General features: G+C 39.6%; 1 protein-coding gene across 2 annotated transcripts in view; it reads left to right on the plus strand.

The window, feature by feature from the left end:
- LMNB2 (lamin B2) overlaps positions 1-5,668 on the plus strand; it is a 36,896-nt gene extending 31,228 nt beyond the window's left edge. The window contains exons 8-12 of one of the 2 annotated variants that reach the window (XM_009322996.1): positions 522-813; positions 1,335-1,442; positions 2,322-2,441; positions 3,865-3,966; positions 5,203-5,668. In XM_009322996.1, coding sequence (XP_009321271.1) covers positions 522-813; positions 1,335-1,442; positions 2,322-2,441; positions 3,865-3,966; positions 5,203-5,244 — 664 coding nt within the window. In that variant the 3' untranslated portion in view covers positions 5,245-5,668. Of the gene's footprint in view, positions 1-521; positions 814-1,334; positions 1,443-2,321; positions 2,442-2,874; positions 2,951-3,864; positions 3,967-5,202 lie in introns of those variants that run through there. The other variant, XM_009322998.1, reaches the window with a different exon arrangement.
- The last annotated feature ends 7,190 nt before the right edge of the window (positions 5,669-12,858 follow it).

A 12,858-nucleotide genomic window follows, 5' to 3' on the forward strand; every position in this document is an offset into this window, starting at 1 on the left:
ATGCCCAGATTTTGTTTCACTGAAGTCATACTGGCTTCACACTACAATGTGTTGCATGGAAGCTTACATGTAACGCTTGTAAGTGTTCTCATCTGAACACTGTCTTTATTTTATTTTGGTTTTTATAATGGTCTCAGAGTACAGTGGAATATATCATTCTGTGCTTGACATTCATCTTCTCTTTCTATTTAAGTGCTTATACTTCTGTGTTTTCCTGTTTTTAAATGATGTGGCCCAAGAATAGTGCGTTAAATAGTAGATACACTGGAGGGGAGGGTTAAGCGATCTGTGTTGCTCTCATTAGCACTGCTTTCCACGTCACATAATCATACTACCAGAAGATTTCTCAGGGATGGATAGCTGCCCCCTTCTCTTATATGCAGTCCTCCTGACACACACAGTGAGGCTGCTTTCAGCCTTGGGGCATATTACAGACTGGTTAGTGAGTATATTGTAGCATTATTACCTTGTGTGTAGTTCCCTGGATGAGTTAATTAAAATGTTTCCTTCATTGTGTTAAGGTTGAAGCTCTCTCCAAGTCCCTCCTCCCGCGTTACAGTCTCTCGGGCTACCTCCAGCAGCAGCAGCAGCACTACTTCACTTGTTCGCTCTTCCCGAGGCAAGAGAAAACGTATTGAAGCAGAGGAGCTTTCAGGCAGCGGAACAAGTGGAATTGGCACTGGAAGTATTAGCGGCAGCAGTAGTAGCAGTAGCTTCCAAATGTCCCAGCAAGCTTCAGCTACAGGAAGTATCAGCATAGAAGAGATAGACCTGGAGGGCAAATATGTTCAACTGAAGAACAACTCGGAGAAGGTGAGTGTCAGCAGAACTCCTAGAAAACAAGGAGGAGGAGCTAAATTGAAATGTTACGCAGCCTTTTGTAGCACAAGTAGGTGGAGTCACTTGGAGAGCAGGAGCAACATCTCAAGGTGCAGCAGCCTGCAATAATTAACAGAGGCATTTGAAAGTTGAACGTTACAGTGTGCTAGCACGAGTGTAATGTTTGGTGCAGGAAGAGAACATAGTTTGTGTCCCAAATGTCTAAACGTGTGCTGGTACCTTGCTTATGTAAATAGCCTTGCTGGCTCTAGCAGAACTTTTTTGTGTGAAATGTGTATCTTTTTTAAATTTCACTGAATTACCTTATGGGATTTACACTTTAGACTATTAGTGGGTATAGAAAAATACTTTCAAGTTAGAATGCAGATGTCTAACAGCCATGTAAATAAATTTATATTCACATTATTTCAATAACAAAGAGACCTAGAGAAAGCTCTGATGCTTGTGTGCTCTGTTTTGCTCACCCTAAATAACCTTATGACTCTCTCCATTAGGATCAGTCTTTGGGTAACTGGAGACTGAAAAGACAAATTGGAGATGGAGAAGAAATTGCTTACAAATTTACTCCTAAGTATGTCCTCAGAGCTGGGCAGACTGTAACAGTAAGTTATACTTGCAGTATGTCAACAATATATTCTTTTGATGCTGTGGCAGTTGTAAATCTGACATTTGGTACAGCCTGATTTGGTGTATAACTTTTGGTTTCATAGATCTCACTTTAGAGAAGCAGAATTTCAGTTATAAAAATGCAGAACAGAAATTGAATTTCTATATTAGCATTTCAGTATTTAAGACCACTTCAGGCACAGAGAAAGCTGAAGAAAAAGGTATTTTGGGGAGCAGGTCAAGGGCTGTTTGTTTTCAAACACCTTTGCCCAGGTTTGGAATACTAATCCTGCTCAACCTCTTAATGAAATAGGAACATTTCAGAGCATTCATTCAGTCTAGTAGACTTTAGTTAAGTTTAAGACTAGATGTTCCCAGCCTTAACTGTAGTAGAACAGCTGCTTTTCTGTAACTTTGTGTTTTATTTTCAGTCTGCAACAGATGTTCTTTCAGAAGAAAAAAAGGGCTTTCTTTTAATCAGTTCCAGCTATTTCTACTTAAGTATCAGTTGCTCAGATACATATAAAAGATTAAATTGATACACTACAAGCTTGCATTTTATGTCTTGGCTCCATACAGTATAGTCATTGAGAGAGTGGTAGGAGAAATTTCTATATTCAGAGAAGAATTGATGACTGCAATATTAGATAAATTTTTTTCTCTTGGGTTTTTTTTATGGATAGTATTACTTTTTGTTGTAGACTGAGAGTAGTATCTTACTACAAGTAATGGTGTAGGTAAAAGCAGGGTAAAACTGTCACTGGAATTCGGAAACAAAACTGGTATGTAGGGAGAAGTAGGAGAATTAGGGGGTTCTGTATATTTAAAAATAAAATGTGCATAAATAGCTAATTACAGAATGTCTTTCTCACTAGATTTGGGGTGCAGATGCAGGTGTATCTCATAGTCCCCCTTCTGTTCTCGTGTGGAAGAATCAAGGCAGCTGGGGCACTGGAGGAAATATCCGCACATACCTCGTAAACTCTGAAGGAGAGGTAGGCTGTGTCTGTAGAAAAAAAGCTGGGTTATCTCCCAAACACTTTCATTTGGGGGGCAGGGGGCGATGACAACAAAATCCTGATTTTAAGATCTCCCCTATTGTCTTCTAAAATAAGACAGTTAATAACACTGAAATAATTAAATATCTGTACGTATCTCAGATCTTTGGGAAATTGTGGAAAACTGTGATCATCATCCTGATTATATCCATAGACTTTTTTCCCATTTTAGAAAAACACAAATTTAGAGAATTTGTTTGGAATTTGAGTATGTATTTTCAGAAGAGACAAAGAAAATAAGTATTGCTGGCAATTCAAAGTTACAGTATATAGTACCTACGATATTCTGGGATGCAATGTAAATATTGATGTAGGAAGATAGCTGTCCTTTCAATGTTGGAAGTATATCAGAAGTTTTCATTTGGCACAGGTTCTTGTGTATTCTGCATTGTCCTACATCTGCCCACAACTGACTTTCTAAAACCATCCCTGCAGAAGAGTCCTGCGAGGGAGGATTGTGCTTTGGCTGTTATTCATAAATGTGCCATTATCCCAGTGATCTGATAGAAATAGGAAGGTGAAACAGACCACAGTTGTATCAGTTGTCATGCTGCCTTTCTTGCTGGCAATTCTGTGGAAGCACTTTGTGCAGGAACAGCAGCGCAGGACAAGGTAGGAGGGAGGGTCACTTGCACAAATAGAAAGCTAACTGGCTTAGTATTCAGATAGAGGTTAAACTAGTACCTGAAAAATTTCAAATCCACGTCCGTTCCCACTATGGTTACCTTTAGTATCCCTGTTTAGACGTGTATGTTTAGGGTGACTTTTTCCACAAGTAGAAATTTGCACCTATCATTTCAAGGGTGCAAGTGTACAGAATAATTTCTTACCACTAGGAAGTGTTAAAAATAATTTAGTAATAAAGGAAGCTTCTTGGGGTTTTAGAATTCTTTTTAGTGCCTGGTTTGGAACACAGTCCTGATAATTGATATATGCAATTGATAGAGAATATTTAGTAGAAACTAGGAATATTCTTGATGCTGTGTAATCATACTGAGAAATTTTAGTTTCTCACATTACAGTATGTCTCAGACAACTCCTAGCTGGGTCTGCTATGAGCTTGTATAAAATTGAGTAACGACCACCTGAAACATGGCTGCTTCCTCTCAAATCCCTAGGTAATGAAAGAAAATTCCTGAAGCTAAATTACATTACCATGCCTTTTAGTGGATAGAAATAGGAATGTTATTGTGGTTTGCAGGATATTACCAGTATTTGCTTGCATAGCTAACGTTAAATGTAGGGCAAGTTGCTTTAAACCCTCCAAAATTTAATAGGGGTATTATATTGATGGTATAGTAAAAACTTAAGAGAATAGGTATAGACTACTGGCCATCTCCTTATCTGTCATTTTGTGTAGGAAGTTGCAGTGAGAAGTGTTACTAAATCAGTAGTCGTGCGAGAGAATGAAGAGGAAGAGGATGAAGCAGAGTTTGGAGAGGAAGACCTTTTCAATCAACAGGTAATAAGATGCAGACCAAATGTTTAACTTGTGCCTCATTGGTTGGATTAATGAAGTGCAAGATTTAAAGGGGTCCCTTCAACTTTTGCCAGCTCTGAGCTTCCTGGTCCATTTTTCCAATGGATGCTTGCAGAGGATGATCTCAGAATGGCTTGCAACCCTGCAGCATTACTACAATGCAGAGAGAGAGTATAATGTGAGCAATTCTTCCAGGAATTGCTGCTTGAATCAATAATGGTACAGCTCAAGCAGTGGCTAATATCAGATCAGGATGCCAGGGTATCTATGGAAGTATGCAACAGATCACAGATTTACAGCATTGCAATGACATAGATTATTTTTAGGGCTAGCAAGATTAGTTTTAGCAGTCAGTGTTCTTCCCATTCCAGTATTTGCTTCTCTATAAAAAAGAGTCTGTGGCATTCTTGCTTTAAGCAGAATATAACCACTGGGAAATATAACCACTAAAAACCAGGAAAGGGGGGAATGCTTCTGTTGCTGCAAGCTTCAACTTATTGGTTTATTTTCTGATAGTATATACCTGCTACATCTGAAATAAACTTGGTTTTGCTTAATAATGCCACCTGTATGTTTTCATAATGCTTAGTTAAGTACTGTGAAATAACTGACCAGCAGTCAGCAGAGTGAAAAGGAGAAAGATACTTCATACAGGTGATACCGGAAAATATTTTAAATTTATTTCAAACTCAAGCGTTTTGTTCTCCTGATCAGTGGCCATTAAGTAGCTGTTTTTATAAAGAACTCATTCTGTGCAGGTTTGAAGTTGAATTCTGAAAGCTTTTTTGGTCTCCAGGAGATTAAGCAGTGTATTTGTAGTATAAAGCAACTGAAACAGAAACTTTTTTTTTTACCCCAAGCAGCAGCTATGCAGCATAGATCTCTCTCAAATGGAAACATCATTTGAAATAAAGGAAGGAACTTCCTGTTCTAAAGCTAATGACATCATGATTTTCATTTGTCATCTGTGTCAGTGTTGAAAGTATCGAGATTAACCAATCAAACCCATCGTAGAAAACCACAACCAAGAGTAGCAGTGTCTTAATGCTGGCAGTAGGCTATGACATGTGCTGTGCTTTCTCTGTAGTTGTGATGTTCCCTGAACAGAACTAAACTACAAAAAAAATGCTTTTAACAACTGAGATGATAACCAGAGTCTAGGCTTACAATATGAAAAGCTGTTAAGAATTGAGTTCAACTATGTCTGTCTTATTTTAGGGGGATCCCAGAACAACCTCTAGAGGATGCTCAGTGATGTGAAGAAAGAAAAAAGAAACTATTATTTGCTAATTTTTGTCATTTATTTCCTTTTATTTTTGCTATTTTTTTCCCTCCAGAGCCACTGAAAGCTATTTTTATATGCATCATCTGATTTCTTTGAAGTTTACTCCTTGGTACATTTTTATAAAAAAAATCCAAAAAAAACCTTTACTGAACAAAACTGCCAGAATTTTTAATAGATTTCTTTATTTTTCCCTCTTTGTTGAAACACTATATTGGAATACAACATTTTTCCCCATACAGAGTTTAAAGTCTTATGGACAAACCTGCAGCAGAAAAGAAATTTTTAGCTAAAATCGGATGAGACTCCTTGAGTGTATGGTAAATCTATAATTGCATATAGATATGCAGGATAACTTAAAAAAAAAAAAAAAGTTTAAGGAAGCGTGTTCATCTGCAGGGCCCCAGGAGAGATTCACAGTAGTGTTTCCTCCATACTTTAAGAAATGGTAGTATCTTGCCTAGGAAAATTAGACCCCAAGTTCATTAAAAATGCTACTCTACCAATGGAAGTAACAAAGGGGAGCTGCATTTTAGACACTCTTGGCTGAGGACCCACAGCATCTTGTCCTACTCCAGAATTTGACAGCCGAGTGGTAAAGACATCCGAGTCTGTCAACACCTTAGCTCCATATCGTTATTTCAGAAGATGGAGAATGACGGGTTCTGCTTACTGAATATATACACCATCTTAAGGTATGGAAGTGTCAAAACCAGAGTTTTAACTGTTTTATTTTCAGGGCATTTTGACATTGTCACAAATGAGACCTTGTTAAATCATAGATGCAAGTTGTGATGATTTATGATGTATTTATGATGTTAAGCATCATGATTTAATGCTTTTGACATAGTTGGCATTAAACAGAATGATTAAGATTTTAGATGTTAAAAATATTTTTACTTTTGGCAATGATAAATATTGGGGATTTTAAAGGTTATCCTGTGTAAATGTTGACTTTTTAATCAGAGCTAGATGCAGCTTGTTCATACTTCCCTTATATTCAAAGGGGCATTGTCAGGTATCTTAAGGAGCAGTATTTACAAAATAGTACAGAAATAGTTTAATGAGTTTTTAAAAATGTTAAAAGGAACTGCTGTTGTGTAGGACATAAGCATTGCTTTGCAATGTTCAAATGCTCGAAGGAAAGTCTAACAGTGAGTGAAGGGAGAATAATGCTTTTTATAAAAAATGCTTTGTATGAGCAGCAGGTGATTTTTATTTCAGTATGATGCAGTTTGTATCTGACATTGTCCCTTTAGCTTAAGGTTTCTTCTGCTGTATTTCTGCGGAGATAACTGACTCCCGTAAGGGTTAGTATTCATATAGTAGTGCATCTTTAAGCACCGGGAAAAATACTTGACTGCTCCAAAGAATGTATTGGCTACTGTACAAGCAAATGTTTTTTCCAGTAGTTATTAGTTTGGATACAAAATTTGGATACCATTTGATGCCAGCATAGAATCCTGTTTTTACCTGCACTCTTGAACTCTGATCTTGTCATTCAAATAGTTTAGACTCATCAAACAAGCTACAAGGTTTGGATGTTTTCGGTGGCTTTTGGACATTATGTTCTCTGAACAGTATTGTGACTGACAGATATAACCTAGAAAGTCAGTTTAGTGGCTTTGACTGATGGCTTTGTAATGCAAGCAGGGTGGGAACAAAAGGGGTTTTTTAAGCTTATGGATTTACTTTGCCATTTAAAAATAAATCAAAGATGCTACTTTTCTCTATTTGAGTGGGATGACTGAATTACTGAAGTTAAACTAATAGAAATTTAGAATTATGTTTTAATCCATTATCAGAAGATCCATTACAAAAAAGCAGTATGAAGATTTGGCTGTTTGGGCTAATGGGATAACTTTATTGATGTACTTGGCCATTTTTCTAATGTAATTTTCCCACTCTGCTTGAGTAGAAGGTTAAATATGTAGTAAATCATGTCTATCTCTGTAAAATGTATCTAGTGAAATTATGTTTCTCAGACATAGTGTTACCAATTACCTTTTCTAAATTTGTTGTTATGCAAATGAATGCAATCAATGTACAAGTATTTTTGCAATGCACCTTCCAACCACTGGGCAGCATTTCCCTTTCTGACCCACAGCTTCCATAATATACTTACATAATGTTTGAGGACTTTTTGCTTTTTTTCCTAAAGATCTGTATTTATTTTTTTACATCGGCCAGTTTTAAGATAGCTTATTCTTCTTTAAGGTTGTCCTGTAAATTTAAGATTGTTCTGTGATCTTAAATACTAAAGCAATGAGTGTGTAGTTCATTTGCATTTTTTTCCGTGAATTTTTTTTTCTGTAAAGAATGGGCTAGGAAAGGCAGCTTGAATGAGGAAAAACCTCTTGCTACCTGAGCCATAGTTTTCTTAACAGCTACTGTATGGGGAATGTGTCGTCTTGTAGCCTTAAGGACTGGTGCTTGCAGATCTCTTATGATGAGGACTCTGCCCTTCAGTAACAGTCTGCAGAATTTGTCCTTAGATTTAGAACTGTGTCCTTTAACTTCGGAAATAGTTTATCTTCAGTACCATGTTTAGGTATGTGCAGGTGTTCATATAAAATGGTGATTTTTCACTGGGAAAAGCTGAATGCCAGCAGTCTAAATGTGGGTGATTCTGTCACCACAGTGCTTTCTAAAAGGCTACTAAAAATATGAGAAAGAATTCCTAGCTGTAAATTACAAGACACAAACTACTGTATTCCACGTACTTTTTTTTGTGTGTGCGTCTTCTCAAGACACCATCCTTTCCTCTTGCTTTTAATGCTGAGCTTCAGTGTAACGGCACTATCCCTTTAAAGTTGGTGCTCCATACTGGGAGGTTTTTTGGCTTTATCAAACCAAAAAGCATTTTTTTCTGTCTTTGAAGGACTATTACTTTTTTTTTCATTTTTCAGGATAATTAAAGCTTTTTGTTCAAATAAAATCCAGTGTCCCCTTGCCCTCTTTTCCTGTTTGATCCTGTATGTGAACCACTCTTGAAGAAGTTGAAGGATAGTCAGCGTTTCTACTCCAGTGTCTGATACCAGGTGTAGAGCTTGAAGGAGAAATACATTTGACTTGTCAGGAAAAAAAAATATTTTAAGGCTTCTCTGATTAGGGAAATTAACCAGTATAGCTTTTATCAGAGTAGTTACTTGCGTGTAGCTACCCATATGTATGTTCTTATTCCAGAAAAATAAGCAAACGACTTTATTGTGGATGAAATAGTAAAAATGATTCTCACTGGTTAAGAGGGGGAAGGAATAACAGCATAACTGCAGCAGAATAGTTAAGCCAATCTTTTCATTGTGTAGATCACAAGAGTATTATATAAAATATGATGAACACATACTACCTACTCCTAAGTTTGTACCATGTGAAAATACTTTTTTTGGAACAAGTCCATCCATCTGCAGAACCATGGGTAACGTGGCGTCCTGCAGGGAGATATGGTTACAGAGAGTCTCTGACATTTCATGCCACTTCTTCCTCTCTCGCTTCTGTATTTGTTACTTTAGCTGTGGTGTTGCAGTGACTTATTCCAAGTAACAGAGTGGCTATGATTCCTTTGTTGCTGCACAGCTTTATTTCCCAGCGTGTCTACTTAGGCTAGTTCGGGACGCTAGATTTGCCCTGCCAAAACCAATTGTTTACACTGATGCATTGATCACTTGTCTTTAGCACTGTTTTGCCATTAGATGGGAGTTGGCTGGCATCGTTTGTTTGTAGCAGGAACCAAAAGTCTCAGGAAGAAAATAAAGATCTGCTTCCCATGACCTGTAATGTAAAAGCCAGACGAGCTTGTCTGCAGCTTGCACTAGTCATGAAAATTGTATCGCAGTGTGAAGCAGACCAATCTGTGAAAGGAGATCACTTCATGTGCATGTTTATCCTTGAGCAACGGGACACCTCATGTTCAGTTCAGGGATCTTACTGTTTTCTATACACCTTTTTTCTTTTTAATGCTCATCCTGTATAAAGGCCCTTTAACTGCAACCTGAACAGGGGTTAGTTAGAAGAGGCCTGTAGAAATCCTCTCCACACCCCAGAACATTTGAGAATCTGTTTCTTTTGTGTGCATCGGAAACATTTTGATACAGTATGAAAACATGCATGCTGTATGTTTTGTATCTCTTGTAGCTACTTCTCTCACTTGCCCACTGTTAAGCCATTCTCTCTCTTCTTTCTGTATCTTCTTTTGAAAGTCTTATCTCTAAACAAAGGCATTGTCCATATTTGATACTGGATTTTATTGCCACTGTTGGGTCCAAGCCCTGTGTGAGCAGGAAACAAAGCCTTGTTGTAAACCAGTGAGTGGAAGGTAAGATAGTGATTGCATTTTTCAAAGCATTGTTTTAGCTGAATGTCAAGACAAATCTATTGGAGAGTTTCTTTTCTCACTTAAAATGGCCTGGGAAACAGAATTTTTATTTGCCCTTCAATATGCTTAGCTTTAAGCCAGTTTAAAATAATTTAAAAGTTTTTTTTTATACAAGACCATATTTACATGCAATTATTATTCGTAAACATAATGCCTTTCTTGAAATGCTAAGGTCTAGAGAGTGAAAAGGATGCTTAATATTGAAAGAGTCCGTTCAGAGTAGCAGTGAATTGACTTGGAGTTCAGGAAAAGAAAATGTGTTTTATAGAACTACCAGATTTTCTAGTTAGCTTTTAATGAAGTGACAATTCCGTGTTGGTAAGGTACATGTTACTGTGTGTTCCAGCTACCCAGACCATCACTACACTAAAATCACAAGCAATAAGCTATTTTAAACAAGTTTAAGCCAAAATGCTTTCCATTTGGGCACAATAGTATCTTCTCAGTTGAACTCTATTTTCGTAACAGTGATGCCTTGTGACTTGAATTGTGATTTTTTATTTTTTTTTAAACACAATCTTTATTTAGATAGCTTTGGTTCTAGGTCACTGGTCAGTTTAACTGACCGCCTCCAGTCAGCTGCTGCAGACGAGTTTTTGAAAGGTTCAAGTTTTTAAAATAAGGAATTGTGAAAAAGGTTGTAAATTGAAATACAAAGACAAAATGATGAAAATGTTCACATGGAACTTACGAAAACTACATAATGATCTAGACTTTATCATTTCAAAGTGGTTTTTTTTTCTTTTTAGAATATGCATGCCAAATGTCTTGTCTTTTTCAATTATTTGTAATATACATTTTATGACTGGAAACTTTTTGTACAACACACTCGAATAAATGTTTTGCATTTTGTTTGTTTCCTTCTTTCATTTAACTAAGAGAGGCCACATGGGCTGTTAGAGATGATTCATCCCAGGGGACCTTCCTGTGTGTAGAAAGATAGGGGACAGTGAGCTATCCGCACTCCTAAAAGAGATCAGCTGAATCCTGTGGTGTACTCCAGAAGCAAATGAACGCTTTCCTTTGAACTGTACACAGGCGCACTGCTTGTGGAAAGTGCCATCCTCTCTGATCAATAGCACTGCTCCCAGCAAAAGCAGAGGGAAGAACTTGAGTAGCTGAAGCAGGTAAACTTCCCTTTCCTTTCTTGTTAGAATCATAGAATCATTAAGGTTGGAAGAGACCTCTAAGATCATCGAGTCCAACCGTCAACCCAACAACACCATGCCCACTAAACCATGTCCCCAAGCGCCTCATCTACCCGTCTTTTAAATACCTCCAGGGATGGTGACTCAACCACTCCCCTGGGCAGCCTGTTCCAATGTTTAACTACTCTTTCAGTAAAGACATTTTTCCTCACGTCCAATCTAAACCGCCCCTGGCGCAACTTGAGGCCGTTTCCTCTCGTCCTTTCGCCAGTTACTTGGGAGAAGAGACCGACCCCCACCTCGCTACAACCTCCTTTCAGGTAGCTGTAGAGAGCGATGAGGTCTCCCCTCAGCCTCCTTTTCTCCAGGCTAAACAACCCCAGTTCCCTCAGCCGCTCCTCATCAGACTTGTTCTCCAGACCCTTCGCCAGCTTCGTTGCCCGTCTCTGGACACGCTCCAGCACCTCAATGTCCTTCGTGGAGTGAAGGGCCCAAAACTGAACACAGTATTTGAGGTGCGGCCTCACCAGTGCCGAGTACAGGGGCACGATCACTTCCCTACTCCTGCTGGCCACACTATTTCTGATACAGGCCAGGATGCCATTGGCCTTCTTGGCCACCTGGGCACACTGCTGGCTCATGTTCAGCTGGCTGTCGACCAGCACCCCCAGGTCCTTTTCCACCAGGCAGCTTTCCAGCCACTCTTCCCCCAGCCTGTAGCGCTGCATGGGGTTGTTGTGGCCGAAGTGCAGGACCCACCACTTGGCCTTGTTGAATCTCATACAGTTGGCCTGGGCCCATCGATCCAGCCTGTCCAGGTCCCTCTGCAGAGCCTTCCTACCCTCGAGCAGATCAACACTCCCGCCCAACTTGGTGTCATCTGCAAACTTACTGAGGGTGCACTCGATCTCCTGATCCAGATCATTGATAAAGATATTAAACAGAACTGGCCCCAATACTGAGCCCTGGGGAACACCGCTCGTGACCGGCCGCCAACTGGATTGAACTCCATTCACCACAACTCTCTGGGCCCGGCTGTCCAGCCAGTTTTTGACCCAGCGCAGAGTACACCTGTCTAAGCCGTGAGCCGCCAGCTTCTCTAGGAGAATGCTGTGGGAGACAGTGTCAAAGGCCTTACTGAAGTCCGGTTGCCCCACTGACCTCTACAACCCCTGTACTGAAGCGCTTGTTTCCATTTTGCCCACTTGATCCCGACTTGAGAGAACAAGAGCAGATACTGAGCCCTGGCAGCGATCGATTCTTGGGAACTAGGAAATGGTCCGAAGCGTTGCTGTGAGCTGACATGTTCATTGTTAGCCTAGCTCAATTTCTAGTCCATTTCTTTTCACTAGTCTGTACTTGTAAAATTGTACCATAGGCAACTACCCCATCTTTAGCACTAGCTGATAGTAATTCTGCAAGGTGTAGGAATTATTTCTTTTTCAAGTGGACGGAGCCACAGACAGGATGATATGGTTTACAATACTCTCTGAGTGTAGGCTCCAGCTAGTAAAGATGAGGGTAGCTTTGGCTTTAGCTCTGCTGTAATGCTCAGTTCCTCATCTCACGTAGAGGTAAGCAGCGATCTCCTTTCTGCACATCACATCTGCTCCTGAAAAAAGCTCCATAGCGTTGTTGCCTCCCATTTGCTTCTACAAACTCCCACTGCATTCTTACTTAATGGAGGGTATACCATTGTGGAATTCATGCAGGCTTTAAGGACGTGAGCCTCTTACCTGAGTCATCTAAGGCAGAGGGAACCATCATCATAGCCTCAAAGGACAGGAAGAATTAACTCCAGAGAAGATTCACCAGGGAGTTGCTCTCTGCAGGGAGCCCAGATCGTGCTGCTTGTTATTTCATGTCAGGATGTAGCTGTGCAGTGTTTTGCTCTCTGGTAAAGCCGGTTTAAGTCCCTTCCCATTGTCTCGGTGCATGGGGCTGTGCTTAAAGCCCGATATTCACCTGCTGCGCTGTATTCAAACCTGCAAAACGCCGCGGGTCTGGCGGATGCTCCAGCCCAGCGCCCGGCACCTCCGTCCTCACCGCTGGGGAACGCGAAGCTGGCG

This window comes from Pygoscelis adeliae, unplaced genomic scaffold (genome assembly GCF_000699105.1).
Source record: "Pygoscelis adeliae isolate BGI_AS28 unplaced genomic scaffold, ASM69910v1 Scaffold284, whole genome shotgun sequence".
NCBI lineage: Eukaryota > Metazoa > Chordata > Aves > Sphenisciformes > Spheniscidae > Pygoscelis > Pygoscelis adeliae.